The 18,112-nt window shown below is 41.4% G+C and overlaps 1 protein-coding gene across 16 annotated transcripts in view; it reads left to right on the top strand.

Moving 5' to 3' along the window:
* The window catches only part of LYPD6B (LY6/PLAUR domain containing 6B), a 131,595-nt gene extending 117,321 nt beyond the window's left edge, over positions 1–14,274 (top strand). For 12 of the 16 annotated variants that reach the window (XM_090045779.1, XM_090045785.1, XM_090045781.1 and 9 more), the window contains 5 exons: positions 5,982–6,082; positions 7,727–7,882; positions 9,074–9,172; positions 11,014–11,144; positions 13,403–14,274. In XM_090045779.1, the coding sequence (XP_089901905.1) occupies positions 7,768–7,882; positions 9,074–9,172; positions 11,014–11,144; positions 13,403–13,567 (510 nt within the window). In that variant the 5' untranslated portion in view covers positions 5,982–6,082; positions 7,727–7,767 and the 3' untranslated portion in view covers positions 13,568–14,274. Of the gene's footprint in view, positions 1–5,981; positions 6,092–7,726; positions 7,883–9,073; positions 9,173–11,013; positions 11,145–13,402 lie in introns of all 16 variants that reach the window. The other 4 variants (XM_090045793.1, XM_090045794.1, XM_090045792.1 and 1 more) reach the window with 1 other exon arrangement.
* Positions 14,275–18,112: the final 3,838 nt, after the last annotated feature.

Here is an 18,112-nt window from a genome sequence, read left to right as displayed (position 1 = left end):
CTAAAGAAGCAATTCTTTGAAAATTAGGTAGGTTATATTGGACAAGAATCTACAACTTTATCTTGCAACAAAATAAAGCATTTTTTTAAAACTAATGCTTCATCCATTAACTTTCTGAGGCTTTTCTTGAAGTATATGTCTTAGTTTATTGGTTGCAAACTGCCTGTATAACAAACATTCCTTCCCTCCTTCCTTTCAGTCTGCACAAATAATTGCATTGTGTACTTCCATTTATATGTTGTAAAATACATCATTGGTGTAAAAATAACTAAATGCAAGTTGTTTGTTTGGGTTTTTTTTAAATGTCAGGTTGTTCTCAGTTTTCCGTGATTAAAGCTAAGTTATGGTTACTTTTACAGTAGCAGGACATTATGTAGCAAGGTGCACCACAGAGTAGAACCTATGAAGAGAACATGTCTGATGATGTTTCTGCCTGCATGTGCTATGTTAAAGCACTTTTTTGGGCATCTAAGATATTCGTGTTCAAGAGAAAGTTGCCCAAGAGACAGCTATGCAAACAAGGTGATTCTGTCAAGAACCCAAAGTTTATTTTGTGTTCTGTTCCACATTGGCCTAAATTAACACTCTCCCTAGCAGATCTTCAGCTGGCATCGATTGTCAGGTTTATTGGCTTCCTGTATTTCTATTTCATAAGGTGTCCTGTTTATCATAGTAACCTGGCGTGAAACAATGAGAACTGGAGGAAAGAAATCTTGAATTTGTAGAGAACTGCATAGGTGTATTTGTGCTTTTTACTTGCTGTCCAGGTGCATTAGATCAAGTTACCTCAGAGACCATTCTTTCTATAAAAGCAAATGTTTCCCAACTTGCCAGTACAAACTAAAGCCAATGAAGGAGATAAATCTTAAAACTGGTGTGCATTGAAATGGTTCACTATGTCGCCTTCACATAGAACTGGTATAAAACAATAGGCTGCTAGTATAGCTGCCAGAAGTATATTCAGGCACATGATTGTTTGATTTAAAACTGGCTTGACAGGTTAAAAGTAATTCACTTTTGTGGCATTTGAGTTGCAGAATGATTTATTTCATGGGAAAATGGAGGGAGATTGTTCGTGTTTAGGGGCCCCAAAAGGCTGTGTTTATTGAAGTCCCACCAAAATGTTCAAACTGCTACACTGAGATAAAAAGACTCCACTGAGATAGTGAATGGAAGCTTTGGCATGGGCTTCAGTTGGTGCAGGATGAAGCCCATGTCTTGTGATTCCCATTAACATCAGTGGGAAATGTACATCTAAGACTATGTTGACCTGGAAGAATACAGCCCAGGTTGAGATACCTGAGCTGGCTGTAGGACTTTAAGAAATATAGGTGCTTGATGCATCCCTTCATCTGTTCATTATACTACACTGTTCTGTGTTGACCCAGAAGCTGGTTTGGAGCTGGCGTAGTTATCTCTGCATGGGACTGCATTGCATCTGGTAGATACACCCTCAGTGTCTATCCCACAGCAGTAGCATTGTGGTGGTTAAGATGCTGTTGTTCCCTCTCCTTGTCTTTGAGGCAGTGACTTAACAATGAGGCTGACCCCTGAGTAGCTGCCACACGTGTGCAGTGGTGACTTTTGGTTCCAGCCTTAAACAATTTTTTTTTGCTCTCCAATCCCCAAGTTGGCACCCAGGGTGTCTACTCCAGGCACCCCATCCTAGTTGTGCCACTGCTTTGATGCCCATCATTTGAAACCTGAAGAACACTGGTGAAAACATCTTAAAAATAAGTAGCCCTGCAAAGAACTAGAAAAATTTCTTCTCCAAGCTTGGTGTGAAGCTTTTCTGCATGACTGACGTTAGAATCTGCAGAATCTGAATTTCCCTTTTTTTACCCATTAACCTATACACGTGCCAATTTATAGGTTTTAATTAGAGTGCTCCAGCAGACTCAGCTTCATATGTATTCAGTGTCCTCACATTTCAAATAAGCAGCAGGGGAGCTTTGACTAAAACTATTTGAATGTGCTTTAGTTAAAACATCTCCACTGCCATTTTGAAGCATGGGATGCTGAATACATGACATGCTACAGGTGTTTTAATTAGAGTTGCTCTGGCAAGTGCTCAGGTCGCTTAAGAGCCTGGCCTCCAGTTTTGAAGCAAACATTCAAAGAGGGCCTAACAGTAAAAATACAAAGTGCTGCTTCACTTTCAAGAGTTGCAGAGGTTGAAGTGGAGGCTTATACACAAGGTTCTGTCCTCTTGTCTTACATTTCCATTGATTTTTTGGAATTGAATTAAAATTTGGTATTGAATTTAAGTTTACTCCCAAGGTAGGTAGTACACCTGTAGCTTTTGTACTGGGGCAGTTGGCTTTGTTAGGCTAAGTACCAACATTTAGGGGATTAAAGGGAAGGTTAAACCAATTCAAAGTGGCTGCTTGATATCAGATAAATCAGGAGGGGGGGTGGCTAGCCAGGGAGCTGGAGGTCCATCAGGCTGGAAAGGATCAGGAGTCCGCCAGGAGATGGGGGAGGCATGACACATGGGTTGGATGGGGGGCATGACCCACAATGGGTAGGTGGTGCAGACACAACCCACGAGGGGTAGGGAGAGCAGGCATGACCTCTGGGTGGGGTAGGGGGGCCAGATACAACCCATGAAGGGTGGGGAGTAGGTCTGACCCATGGGTAGGGTGAGGTCTCCCCCACCAGCAAAACCCCCACCAGGACTTGCTTGCTTGGTGGGGAATGCACCCAGTATCAGACTCGTTTGATTTAGATCAAACAGGTAGGAGTATACCAATAAAGATTTTCTTGGCTTATACTGATAACTGATTATTCACCTGGCATATTGGCCAATACCGATCTGATAACTGATTTACAGGAATGCAGCAGGCAGTGTGGAGAGCAGCTCCCTGCAGATAAGTAGTGGAGGGGAAGGGGCGTGGGGGAGAGAAGAGGCATTGGGGCTTGTGGGATGGGGGTTGAGAGCACTGGTTGGGGAGGAATAAGGGGCTGGGGAGGCAAAAAATAGCCCAGTGCGGGAGAAGGTGGAATTGAAAAGAGCAGCCCTGACGCTGGGGCTAGGGGGTGGGTTTTCCCTGGGAAAGCGGACAGCAGTTTCATGTACTGGTTTGCAGAGGTGCACCAATATATCAGTGCCGAATCGGATTGGTACCAAAGAAAAGAAAATTAAGATTATTGGCTATCGGCTTTTTTTGGTTTAGCTGATAATGTTAACTGATAAATATAATATGCTTTCTGGCTGGGGCCCTGGATGTCAAGTGCATGGTAGCATGGAGAGCAGCAATCTGCAGGTAAGCCTGGGAAGGGGGTGTGGGGGAGGGAAAGGGCATGGGGAGTGCAGATTGGGGCCTCCATGGTGAGGGAAGGAGTAGGAAAGAGGCTGAGGCTGGGGGTGCTGCCCAGCCAGGGCAGTGAATGGGACCTGATGCTGTGGTGGGGAACAGGGAGCTGTGGGTGGCTCGTCCAGGCAGGAGGGGGGAAGCTCCCCACTGCTGTGTGGACCCCCCAGGTGAGGCATGGGGGGGGCATGTGCCTCCTCCAGACTTGTGTGTGTGGTGGATGCGGGCTGCCTGTTGTAGCCTCGGGGCTTTCCACTTTGCTGCCTTTCTCTTGGGAACCCTGCGCCAGCTGTGTACCCCTTGCCTGCCTGGCAGCAGTGTGGGCGGTGAGTTGTGCCTGCCACTGCCACATGGGCAGGGGATGTGTGGCCAGCACAGGGCTCCCAAGGCAAAGGTAGCACGGGTGGAGAGCCCTGACCCCACAGTGATCAGCTGCATCTGCCCTTGCCCCACTCAACTCCGGTTAAATGTGTCCTGTGCTTAAAAATGGTGGCAGTGGCACTTGAATTAAAGCTCATTCACTGAGTTTTAGTTCACATCCCTCTGCCACCATTTTAAAGTGCTGGGACACTGATCCCCTGGACAAGCTGCCCGTGACTCTGCCCTGCTTCCTGCCCCCACCCAGGGTCCCTTTCACCACCCTGGCTGAGCCCCCAGGCCCTGCCTTTGCCTCTGCCCCTGCCTCGCTCCCTCCCACACCACTTCCCTCCCCCATGCTCCTTCCCCTCCACATACTTGTCTGCAGGGAGCTGCTCTCCACGCTGCCCTGCTGCATTTCTATAAATCAGTTATTGGATCAGTATTGGCCAATATGTTGGGTGAATAATCAGCTATCGGTATTGGCCAAGAAAATCTTTATTGGTACACTCCTATCTGTTTGATCTAAATAAAATGAGCCTGATATTACATAGATCCAGGTTCATCTTAAACTGGGTTCTGCAATTTTTTAGACAGGTGTGTATGCATGGAACTTCTGTTCTGTTACAAGTTTGGACTGATGCTGGTCACTGAAACTGGGTGTGTATGTGGAAGGTGGCACCTGGGATGAGCTAAATCTAAACTGGGTTACCATTTTGAACCTGATTTAACCTCCCAAATGTCTGTACCTAGCTTTAATGTACAACTGTAATATTATGCAGTGTCTCAATTTGAGCTGAAAACTGTGGTGTGGGTGGGTTTTTGGGGGTGGGATATTTGTCAATGAAACAAAGAAGAAACTCATCTCTCCTCTCTCCTTTCTTGGAGGAGAGCAATTGAAAACATTCCATCTTGACACAGAGATAATCTGTTAATCCAGTAGCAAATACTGAGGAAACGAATCAGAAAAGTGACTTGTAATTAGCAGAACAAAAAGAGCACTGCAGGGAAGCAGAGCATCTACTATAGGAACTTGTTTGTACAGTAGCTTGAAAATAAGAAGGACATTCTAGAGTATACAGAGATTTTATTGGGATTATTATCTCTCTGAGCAAGTGTTGATATAAACCAGGGATGTTCACCTTTGGCCTATGGGCCAAATGAGGTCCATGGTGGCTTGGAATCTAACCCATGGGGCTCCCCACAGGTTGGGAAATTTGGCAGCAGGAGAGCAGTTGCATTCAATACTGTCACCCCCCGCAGACCAAATTCCAAAATTTCCAAACCCGAAGCCCTGCACAGCAGGTTGGAGCTGGACCACATCCCTCATGCCCCATTCCTTCTCCGTGGCTGGATTAGAGCTGGGCCATGCTGCTCCACATGGCCGGATGGGTCCCACTGCAATTGCCCTAGGTACCGAATCAGGAGCACCATCCAGATCCAGCCTGCAAATAAATCAGGCACTGCCTATCTGGTCCACTGGTCAAAAAGGTAGAGTATCACTGATATAAATCATTAGTGTTAGGAAGAAAAGGAAGGGTAGGATAAAGTATGTTAGAGAAAGTATTGGGTCATTGGTGAGTTGTCATAGTCACCATTTTATCTGTTTGTTTTTGTCATGCTTATCCTGATTGCTATGGGATTATCCCATGTTGTGCAGATCTCTCTTGTGGAGTTTCACGGGGTCATGAAATCACCTTCGGGGTCTTTGAATATCACCATATCATAACATTGCCTCACAGCAATGTTGTGCAATATGATCTGATTTGTGGCTTGGGGAGCAGGTTAGTCCGAATTTTATTGTTAACCTGTCTTGGAAGCTGGCATTCCTTTTTTTCTCTGGAGAGGTTATCTTGCTGCTGATTAGCTCCTCTATCTTAAATCACAGGATCACTGGAAAGTTTGATAAATAAGATTACAGATGAAGAGCCAGGTATTCATCTGACATAAACAGCCCTTAAAATTTGATTTAGAGTTTCATTAGATGGAATCGGGAAAGTTGTTGTGCAGGTCTTTTACTAGGAAGGAAACTTGTTCTGCTGGACTGACACTGTTGGTTCTGTGCTTCCTTTCAGAAATAAAACCTTCCTGTGAGATTGGTGGCAGGTGGCTCTAGGCATAGCAGGAGCTCTGCGCATCAATATTAGCATGGCCCTCAACAGTTCATGGTCAGATAATTTTAATAAATACATTATTGAGCCCAAGGTGCACCCCCCCCTTTATTATCAATAGCAAAAAAACCATTCTGTCCTGAGGGGATAGCAGCTCAGATATGGATTGATAATGATCACAGCCATTGTTTGCTTTCAGATTCTTTCCTTGACCCTATTGTGAGGTCCTGGGGCTGGAGGATGAGGGAGACCTACGGAAAACAGTCATGGAAGCACACTGGGAGTGATTTACAAAACCAGGTATCTCGGGTATCCTCTCAAGCAGTGGTTTTCAACCTTTTCTCATTTGCAAACCCCTAAGCAATTTTGCATGAAGGTGCAGACCCCTTTGGAAATTTCGAATGGAGGTGCGGACCCCTTTAGATTGTAAGTGTGGGTATTAACATACTTTTGATTTAGCATGCTCATCTTTTGTGAACCCCTTAGACATAGTCTGCAGGCTCCCAGGGGTCCATGGACTGCAGGTTAAAAACCACGGATTTAAAATAAACATGATTCATAAGACCTAAGTGATACGCAGCTGGAAACTTCCAGTGTACAAAATTGTCTGCCTCCACTTGGTTGCTGGTCAAGAGTCTCCTTGAAGTACATGAAACACAAGAGCAAGAAGAAAAAAACCCTAAATACGAAAGCTCATCTCCCTTCCACAGGAATCTTCTGAGTGTCATCATGTAACTTCAGTGCTTGATAGGACGTGAGGTCCCGTACCCAGGGTAGTCAGGTTATGACATCTCTTCTGGCTGATCTGGGCCTACCTTGCCTTCAGAGTTCTGCGTATTTGCGTGTTGTGTCCCTGTTAAGGGTGGCCTTAGAATGTGACCGAGTCCCACGGAGTCTGGAGTCCTCCACAGTTCATTCCTATTGATTAAGATGACAGATTTTACTAGGAGAGGATTAAAAAAATAACTGCAAGAATTGTTTACGGTCCCCCCCCCCAATGTGTCCTTATTTTTACATAGAAAGAAAATTGACATTATTTCAGTTAACACCAGGACTTACATATGCAAATCCAGGGGATGGGTGGATTTTCACACAAGGTCTGTCACTGATGCATGCAGTGTTCTGAAAAGTGTGAGCTGAGGGCTGAATGCATATCACAAAGTGGTTAGCAGAGTCCCTTTGAAAGCCAGGTCATCCTGCGATAGGCGAAGTTCTGAGTGCGCCGTGGTACAGGAAAATCAAAATCTTCTTCTTCTGGTTCTTGCTCCAGTCTGTGGTATGTTGACAGCCTGCTTTGGCTTCTACTTCAGATTGATACAGTTCTTTTATATAAATGATAAATATTGATGGTTTTAGATGCTGTCTCTCCAGTCACAGGTGTGTTTATGAAAAACAAGCTATGGCAAATCAGCCCAGTATCAGCACTGGTGCAGAGATTGGCATAGCTGCACTGCAGTCAGCAGAGCTATGCAGATTTGGGGTCTGGCTCTTTGATTTCAGATTTTACATTGCTGATTGAAATGACCCTTGAAATTACACTTGACATTCCTTTAGCCTGATCTAAAATTATTTTAATCATGTCAACTCACATTACAAGCAGAGTGTAAAAATGGGGGGGTTTTTTCATTAGCACTTATAACCAAATTTTTAGACTGACATTACCTGGAAGAACAAATCCCAAAGTACTGAAGTGAGCACAATCTAATTCATTTTACTGTAGAAATCTAGCTATCTTGTACAAGATCCTGCCCAGTAGAAGGCAGTAGCTGCTCAGCTTTGAATGGCTCATCATTGTGAGTGGACGATGCTTACTTCCACTAAATCTTCCTGGATTTAAGACCAATATGAGCCTTGAATTTCCAAATAAAGTTTACAGGAGATATTTATTTCTCTGCCTTCTCAATTCTTATGGTTCCTCCCCAATAGTGTGTCTTTGTTTTCTAGGCAAAAGAGTTTTAGATTTCCTTGTACGATAACAAGTCGCTATGCTGTTATTCTGTCACACGTTGGCTGTAGCTTTCCTTCAGATCTTTGTCCTCTCTGCGAATTGGACTCTAGCCAAGAACATCAACTTCTATAATGTGAGACCTCCACTAGACCGTAAGTAGCCAGCGGTGGTTTTCTTGTGTGTGTGAACAAAAGTTAGTATTTTAGCTATCAGCATTTTCAGTTCAATATGCTCTTTTCAGGGGCTTGTAAAGTGGCTCCCTCAAGGCGTAAGGGATTGCCTATAAATTTTAAAACAAAACATTTGGCTAGTTCATATGACTGCAGTATAAATTAAATGAATATAGAGACAGATTTAAGATATGGCAATCCAAACTGCTCAGTTTTTTAGATTTTTGGATGCATTTATTGTACCATTACCAGGACATTTTACAAGGTAAATTATGCAGAATACTTCTAGTCAGTAATCTGGCCTAGAATGTCCTGTGTGTTACCTGGCTGTTTTTTCAGGCAGTAGAGGGAACTGAAGTGTGTTGTGTGCTTTTAAAGTTGGTACAAAATGAAAGTAATTAAATAGGAACTGTGAATGACAATAATGATATCATGTCTGCTTTTTACCTTGCACTTTGTTACCCTTTCTATTCATCCAATTGGATAAGACCCTTGTGATAAAAAGGAATAAAGCAGTCAAGATAGTTCTGTATCTCAGGTGAGAAGTTAGATACAGAGCTGCCGAAAGTTTGTTTAACTATATTTCAGTAAGTATATAAAACTGAATTTGAAAGCAGCTTTTCTTATCCCTTGTAAGGAATTGTTTAAAATGGAGGACTGGGATTTGGAGCTTTAAAGCATTTGTTGCCTCAGCTAATGAAACAAAAGCTACTTATTTGTTTGAATAACTATATATGTACATGTGCACAGACACCTCCAGATATCTGTTGCACATACTTAATAGGCATGTATGTGCAGGGATACAGTCGCTCTCCCTCCCTCTTCCCCCAGCCCCCCACTTTCCTCCACTTTAATTGTGTTTTAGTTGTTAGAGAGATAGAAAAGGCTAACAAGTATCTGGAATTTAAGGTATATTGTAAAACCTTTTATGAAGTTTACAAACTAGTATTTATTTGTTCAGGAGTCTGTTCTTCTCCCCCCCCCCACTCAATATCTGTGTGTGTGTATGTGTGTGTGTGTGTGTGTGTACTTAGACATACACATACATACATACACCCCCCCCATGTCTATATAAGTATTTTGGTTAACAAATGTAGCTAAATCAAAGCATTTGTTGGTTGATGTTTACATTTTTTATATTTAAAAACTTACCATATTTTAATATTTTTAAAGCTACTCCATTTCCAAACAGCTTTAAGTGCTTTACATGTGACGATGCAGTTGACAATTACAACTGTAACAGATGGGCTGAAGACAAATGGTGCCCTAAAAGTAAGTGTGTTTGTGTTAGGGAGATTCTTCAGGGTATTTAGTTTTGTTTTTTCCTCACTCAACCATCTCACAGACATCTAGTTAAATAGGATTAACTTACCAGCTCACTGATGCCCTATGGATATTATTAGTAAGAGCGAGTCTTATGATTTTCTCTTAAGATGAGCGGTTGATTATGCTAAGAAACAATGCAAGTCACGCTGAAAACCTCTTATGCTTATATTTAATGTCTAATTGAATGTGTATTATTTTATTTATTTGAGATTTATATCCTGGCCCATCTACAAAGGCTCAGGGCAGCTTAAAATAAAAGACAAACAACACACAGCATACGAAATAATAATAGACTCCCCAGATGACACCCCTCAAAACTTTGAAATTGCATCTTACTCCACCCTCTCCTGCTTCGCTGCTTATTGCCCATGAAAGCAAACCCTTCTGTGGAAAAAATCTTACGTATCATGCGAATGCCAAGCTGTTTGCCACAGTGGGTGTAACTGGAAGTTTGCTAACCTGAATTCTACATTTGTTGGCTTGAAGATTTTAGGGAAGTGTAAATAAGTATCTTACTCTTAAAGCATAACCTGTTTTTCATATATGGAGGCCATGGTGGTGACATGGACTGAGTGGAAACTACAGGAGTTGCACTTATGCATCAAATTGAGCTTTTTGTACATTCCAAATAAACACTCAAAAGACAGTCCTGTCCGATACTTCAATTTAATTTTATCTTCCTTTTCTGTAGTTTTAAATCAGATCAGTGTAATATGTCATGAATACATTTCTCATTTTCCAAACCTGTTTTTTGTTCCTATGAAGAAACATAAACATGTTTCACTAGGTTGCTTTTATAGCTTTAAACAAATTCCTGTATCATGCTAATCTTGTTTGCATTTCTTTTCAATTTGGCCATTTAGTTTGGTACTTAACTTGAAAACAGTTTGCACTCACCAAAGTGTTCCACTACTAGATCTAAGAGTCAATTTCTTAATTCATTTTTATGTTTAAAGCTTAATGTCTTGCTAACTTTAAGCCTGGTGTCTTTCACAAAGTTAATGTAACAGCTACTTCCAAATATAGTTCAGATTTGTTTCACAGTTGCCATGTAAGGATGATGACTTTACTTAGCGATGATCTCCCGAGGTCCCTTCCAGCCCTAATGTCTATGAAATCTATGAAATTTGAAAAGCCAAACATAATACTAAGCTGGCAGTTTGCAAACTTGGGACATCTTTCACATATATGAGCATTAAATATTGTATTTTATATGTGGTCACTCAACTGGAAGACTTCAAATTGGAGCATCTTCTAGTAGCACAGAAACATTTGAGAGTAAGCAACGCTGCCTGCAATGACCAAAGATCACACTTGTAAGAGAAAATTATGGAGATACAAAATAGAAAATGGAAACCACTCTTCAGAGTGGAGGAAGGAGGAAAGAACATTGGATAGAAGGGCTGTGAGCAGGGGACAAAGGTAAGATGGAGGAGTCAAAGAAAGAGATTTGGATGAAGGATGTGTTTAAACATGGAGCTGAGGAGGAAAAAAGAGGGGTTCAAAGGGGAAAGAAAGAGTAAGGAAGAGAAACATGACAGTGCAAACTTGAGTGGACATTTAAACATTTGGCTCAGGAAGAAAGGCCAAGTGGCCACTGTATTTATGTTTTAGTTATAGATAAACTAAACTAAATTGAAAAATGTTTGTAATATGTTAAGCCACCTTACCTCCCTAAACTGGCACATTACTATTTTTTCTGTGTGGGCATATCTTGTCAAGTTTCTCAAATATGTAAGGCAATTTGCATTTCATGGAATAAACCTGACTCGGATGTATTTCTCTAGATACACAGTACTGTTTAACAGTTCATCTCTTCACAAGCTATGGAAAAAGCACATCGGTCACTAAGAAATGTGCTACCAGAGATGAATGCCACTTTGTTGGCTGTCGCCATCACAGAGACACTGGCTATACGGTAAGAATCAGTTTTTCTAATGAAGGAAAATGTATGGCTTTCTAAATAAAGATCCTATTCAGACCTCATTCATTATCAGATAAAACTCTGGATGAAGAGAATGGGGTGTGTCAAATGAGACTGTCTTAGGTTTAAATAATGAAAATCAAAACTGCAGAATAAGCTAGAATTTTTTACTTTTCTATGGGTTTGTCTGCACTGCAGTCCAGAGATGTGATTGCAACTTATCTAGATGTACCCTGTCCAGGTTACATGCTGATAGCTTTGTATGTGCAGTGACATGGGCTTAAACTGCCAAGGCTTGCTCCAAGTTCCAAGCAAGCTTGTGCAGCCTGCACTGAACTTCCTGCTGCTGCACCTCTGTTGCTAGACTTCACTTCACCTACACTTCTGGAATGAAGTATGTACATAGCTGCTGGAGAAGGTAAACTTTAGTTTTCAGGATTGGTACGTTCTTGGAGTGAGGAAAGTTCAGCACTCCCATTCCATGGTACCAGGTGGAACCATGGCTTCTTCAGATGAGGCCTAATTTTGGGGCATAATGCAAGGGATTTTGTTTAATGAACAAGTGATAACTTAAATGTTCAAGTTTATTGAACAAGTGATGAACAAAATGTAGCTTCTGCAGTGTAGCTGATCCTGTGGCAATTGGGCCAGGCAGGGCAGGGACAGTATGGCAGCTGGACTTGGCTTTCTGGCAGTCCCCCATGGCGGTGGCTCCTTCCAGCTGCCACTGCCAGTGTCTCTGCCACCGCCACTGGACCTGGAGCTCCATCCAATGCCTCCACTGGTGATAATGGGGTAAGTAGGCCCGGGGCCAGGTAAGTGTAGTTGGCATCTCCCCAGCCTCCCCCTTCCCCCCCCCCCGCCCTCTATAGCTCACCAAAACTTCTTAAGTGGCCCTTCAGCTCAAATACTTGCCCACCCTTATTACAGAGGATCAGAATTCAGATTCCAACTTGGTCATTCCTTTTCTTGTAAGAAGCAGCACTTTCCTTTATAAAGGAAGTCTTGTGGCTTTGATATGTGGTTAGCAGCCACATTTGACTATTTTCAGTCAACAGGTTTATTCCTAGACAGAAAGTGGATTGTGTATTGGAAAGAACAGAGCACTTCTCTGCAGCCATGCCAAAAGTGCACTGCTCCGCTGATAGGCCAGTGTAAATGGAAAGAAACTATGCCATAACAATGGCAAGGGATAGAAACATGTGTTTAAACATGGAGCTGAGGAGGAGAAAAGAGGGGTTCAAAGGGGAAAGAAAGAGTAAGGAACATATGCTGGAGACCATGTTCAAGGTAACAGTTTCCAAATGCCTGCAAGGTTTGCATTCAGGTGTGATAGGTGAGCAAATAAAAAATCTTTTACTGCCTAAGATTTCAGACCTCTTAAGACAGCTGACAATCTGTATGTTGAATATGAAAGGACACACATATGATACCTTTGATCTGAAAAGTTTTGCATTGATGTCAGTGAATGTTGATATACTCTGGGCAGTATATGGTCTTTATGAGTGCCAGGCTCTCTACTGTTACATTTTATTTTGCAAAGTAGGCTATTGGATCTTATTACACTATGCAGATGCCATTGTGATAATAGGTAAGCTCTATGCACTTATCTGTCTCACTGTCCTGAATGGTATGTTTGAATGCTCAACATTTCCAGATATTCCAGTTAAAAGCATCCTGTTAGCTGCAAAGATTCCCCATATGTACTACTTGGACAGCAAACATTATCAGTTTTTCTCTGGTACAAATTTGGTGACCTTTTATTTACTAAATGTAAATACAAGGCACAAAATTTGAGACCAGATTGCATAAATCTTAAAAGACAAATGTGAACAGAGAATGCCTTTATACAGACTTACATTCATTTAAAAATGTGGAACTAGCAAACATTCAAAAGTATGTTTATACTTAATGATCAGGAGAGAAGATATGAGGGAAAGCTTTACCTACTTTCTGATAGGCTGGGAAATTTGTCTGACATGGCTAACATTGTTACTTCTCATCTGATCATGATGACAGATGTCCATTAATTACACTGCATAATAATTTGAGCTGCATGAACACTGTAGTGCCTGAATTTGGAGCAGGTGCTGTAATTGATATACTACATCTACCAACTCAGATCACAGGCTATCAGATAGAAGTGATTAGCTTGTTTAGTAATAGCCCTTGCAATCAGTTGAAAGCTTATATTCTTTTGGTATACCTCTGCTATAACCGCTTCCACCTAACAATCTCCTTTTCATTAACAGGAATGTGTCTCTTGCTGCGAAGGGATGATCTGCAATGTAGAAATACCAACCAATCACACAAATGCAGTGTTTGCAGTAATGCATGCATGGAGGATGTCGCATGGCAGCAGGAGGACAGTCAATGTTCCATTGCTTGCATCAGTCCTAGCAGTTGTGTTGCTTTGATGCGGTTTTCCTTGTGATTCTAAGGGCTAAACTTTCTGTGCACTAATGGAAACCAGTAAGAAGACCATTTTGGTTTGAAAAAAAAAATCACTGGCACCCTTCATTTCATAATCGTGTAGGAACATATGAGAAGTTGCATGAACTTCGTGACATCTGCCAGTTCTTTAGTGAAAAGATTTGCAAACAGTTTGCAGTATTTAAAACAAAACCAAAACAGACTACAGTGGACTTAACCAATTATCAGAATTCTTCATTTAGTGGTAAAAGCATGTGCGTGCTGCACATTTCTTGCAGAAAGAAAAAAATATTTGTTGGCAGTCACTCTACCAGGTGAAACAAAGGAAACTTCTAGATGGCAAAGTTAAGTTGGAGCTGTGCCAAGCTAGTCTTAGTAGAGTTTTTGGTATTTTTCAGAACTGACTTGCAGCACTGGGTCTGGTAGCTGACTTTTTATCAGCAAATGTGTTCTTAAATTCATGTTTAATTGCAGTGCTCTTAGAAATAACAGTACATATTCCAAGAAAGTGTCTGAAAAAGCACATTTCCATTTTGTTCATAATTCTCATGCCAACTGAAAATTATGTAAAATAAAACTTTAACTATATTTGTCTCTCATGTCTATACCATTGTTGCACATTCTCAAACTATAAAATGAAGTTACTCCATGTGCAAGTCAAAATTCTGATTAAAGATTATAAATTGCTTCAGTCCCTAATGTCATATTTAGGGATGTACCAGAAAGTGGCTTCATTTTTGCATGACTGTTGTCTCTCATTGTCTTTGGCATTTCTGAGTGCTGAACACTTCCACTGATCTAGTCACCTGTGTATAGGACCATAACTTCAGGTACCCAGTTGAAAAGTTTGACCAAGAATTCTAAAACTAACGCTTACTATTTTCTTTCATAGCTATAGTAGAAGTTTTAAATTTTATGTCCCTATTTTGAACACCTGCAAATATTAGAAGTGATAGAATTTAAGTTACTATCGGATGTTATAGAATTTGGGATGAATATTGTATTTATTACACACCTGAATTTTCATCCTTCTGGTTCCAATGATGGATGTGTTCGGATTTACCATCTCTCAGGCCTGAAGAAGTCAATCCTGAAAACAGAGAGATTGGCTACATGTTAGATTCAGTCATGTGTATGTTATGTGCCAGTGTAATCCATTGTGCACTAGCCCTTTTGTAAGTGTAAACTCAAGGGCCAGGTACAGACATTACACTTTTACCGTTAGAAGTGATTAGAAACCAGTCTATACTTGTAACAAAGCAGAAGTTCAGCACACAAAACCAGTCTATACCAATAACAGAACAGAAATGTGGTACACATAGACTGGTTCAAAAATGGCAAAACCCAGTCTAAGGTTTGCCCACTCCCAACCAAAGGCCAAAATATGTTCTGTTTGCTGTCGATCTAAACTTTGCCACTTACAGAAAACCGTGTAAAGGATCAATCCCACCTTGGGCTTTTTGAATATCTGTACCTAGCTGAGGCTTTTCTGCAGCCTTCCAGACTTGTCCTGGTTGTGGATATGAAGTTAAAAGCATTCCTCCTTGCCTAGTTACATCATCTCTTCCCTCACTTACTGGATCTGTCATCCCCTCTGCGTTGTAGTGTGACTTGAATCTGACCCATAACCTTTGGGCAGAGAAATTATATTGCATTCAAGACTATTTTGGGTATTTTTTTATTCATGTAACCTTTACAGATTTAGTTACTTTTGATTTTATGTTGTCTTTGTTATTCTTCATAAATCAGTAGGGTTGGTTGAATAACGAGAAGAAAACACTGAACATTTTGTCCCAATATTTAATGAGAGGTTTTAATTGATATTTCAAAATACATCAGAAAAATCTTGTCAATTGAATTGGAAAACATTGATTCAGTAGATTAAGTGATACATAGTTGTTGCTTGTAATCCTTTTCTCATTCTTGTAAAGTGGCTTGCTGTATTTAAAATGACAATTGGAAGACCTCTGTGTTAAGACTGTCAAAATTCATCATTTTTGGTAACTGCATTAACAGATATCTAAAGATGTTCATGGCATATGTACATTTGTGATGTGACATTGTATGATGAGGAGGCACTTTAAAACTATAGGGTTTCAAGGTTATAGATGGAAATGCCAACCAGTCCCTCCCGTGTCAGTGTCCGTGTGTGCCCTGCCACCTGAGTGTAAATGTTGCAGGCAATGGGCTTTTGTGCACTTCTTTTTGGGGGGCAGTCCAACAAGCTGTTAAGAGGATTTTAAGGGAAATGTTCTTTTCCTCAAAGGTCATGCCTAGGTAACACAGCTGCAGCTTAATTATTATTTTATTGGTCTCACAAGTGGTGGCAGCTGTAGTTAAGATTGCTGAACACTTTGTTTTATTGGCCTCCTGTTTTCACATGCTGTTTTCTTTTGGGCTGACATCTTCCAGGCTTGGTTTCTGCCCAAAGGTGAATTCCTTAGGAAAGTTTAAGCAAATGTATTCAGCTATTTTCCCAATTATTGGAGAGTGTGAAGAAATCCTTTCGTTACTTCTTACTCCTGCCCCTAGCCAGCCCTCCAGGCCCTTGGTGCCCTCTCAAATTTTGGTTCTTGGAGTTATTTTTGCAGTTGAAAATGATAAAAGATCTTAACATGGCTTACAGCTTTAGGTGAGTTTACTGTATACAGTTTTAAAAGATCTAAAGCCTCGGTGTTGTTTATACAACAAACAACACTCCAAAGCGTGCAGTCCTGGAGAACAGTAGAGGCTTGAAATGCTGGCTGCAATGGTAGGACTGCAGTTCTGCCAAGAATGGACCTTTTAAGGTTTTTGGCCGTTCTAAAACAAACAGAAAGAAACTGCTGAGGTTGAATCAAAACCATTCCCCCCACCCCCACCAAATCATTAAGGAGTGGAAGGACAAAAAAAAATCAGTTCCAACAAATGGTTTTGTTTTAATTTTGAGCATTTTAAAGAGTAAATTTGAAGAAAATTTCACATCATTTTGAATTGAAAAATGAAAATCCCCCATTTTGACAGTGCTGAAATGTTTCAGCTTTTGGGGAACTTTGGCTGATGTTTGGCATTTTGTTTGGTGTGTGGGTTTTTATTTTTATTTTTTATTGTTTAGTATAAACAGCTCAGTGAAGCCATCCTAGATTTATACATTTTAGTGTTTCCAAAGCTGTATCCCCCTGCGCCCCCCAAAAGGATTTTGTCCAAAAAATGTTTTCTAGAATTAGTTAGAACATTCTTTTTGCGTTCTAAGGCTTTTCTGAACTGGGTAAGATTGTATGTTGTACAGACACAGAGGAGGAACATGACTGCGGGAGTCACTTTTCTGTGGCTGACTAGCGCGGGATACTAAAGATGTTGATAGGCTACAGATGGTCTTGGTTTATTGGTGCATAGTATGTGTAGACCTGTGGGTGGTTTTGTTGTTTCTATTTTTTACCTTTTAAACACTCAAGACAAGTAAATGCAAAAAGCCTGTCCAGGCACCATGAAGGTCCCCTAAATCAGTCAGGAAAGGTGAAAGTTCAGTTTGACTGAACAGTCTTGTGCAGCTGCTTTGCACACAGGTAAAAGTAAAACCTTTGTATTTGTGATCACATTTTATTTTGGGTACATTTGCGGTACGGAAGCTTCTAGATAAATATTCTATGCTAGGGTTAGAGAAATAGTGAGACCACATATATTATGCAAGGTCCATATTAAACCTTAATTTTCCCATGTTTTGATTTTGGAGGGATCTCATATGCATTCATAATGATATAGTTCAGGGTGCACAACTCAAACTTTACTGAGGGCCACTTGCAAGCTATGCTATCCAGTGAAGCCACTAAAGGGAGTAGAGGCTACTTTGGTGGGCAGAGCAGGGGTTGTTGGGGGCACAGGGTTATGCTGAGCTCAGGAGAATAGGGGTTGGGATAGTCTTACTGGTCCTAGTGATCTCAGCCATGTAGGTGTACTTGGTAGGGATGTGGACTCTCCTTGTCACTCCCTAAGAGTTACGGAATTAATCTACCAGAATCAGACTTTGAACGCCATGATTTGATGATGGCTGGCTAACCCAGCAGCAGCAGCATCTCCCATGAGGAAAGAGGAGTGACATTGAGGAGCGGTAGCCTGCTCCAGCTTCATGTGTCCACAGCCTCCTGCCACCGTTCCAGCACTCTGGGCCCTCTTGCTCAGTGCCCAGGGCTAGTACCCCCTTTGCCTACCCTGGTGGCAATGTAAGCCCTCAACACCTTTGCAAATGGGAAATGGACTGCACATGAAGGTGTAGGCACAGATTAATGAATCACTGCACACTTAGGGCACAGCTTGCTGTGACAAAATGTCATTTGACACTGTTTTGCTTTTCTAGTCCTATTTCGGTTTTTATGGTCAAGGAAGAGTGATGAATAAGTGGTTTAATAAAACACCATGGTGGGTCCTTGGGATTGTCCTTATGGGCACCATGTTTTGCACACTTGGGTGTATCTATTTTTGCATTTAATGGATAGGTTAAAATATGGGCTAAGTACTACCCTTTATCCATGTGTAACTCCCATTGCCCTCTG

Source organism: Crocodylus siamensis, chromosome 4, assembly GCF_052110815.1.
Source record: "Crocodylus siamensis isolate JL-2025a chromosome 4, ASM5211081v1, whole genome shotgun sequence".
Lineage (NCBI taxonomy): Eukaryota > Metazoa > Chordata > Crocodylia > Crocodylidae > Crocodylus > Crocodylus siamensis.
The sequence above is the reverse complement of the archived record's forward strand: the minus strand, read 5'-3'. Positions and strand labels throughout refer to the sequence as shown.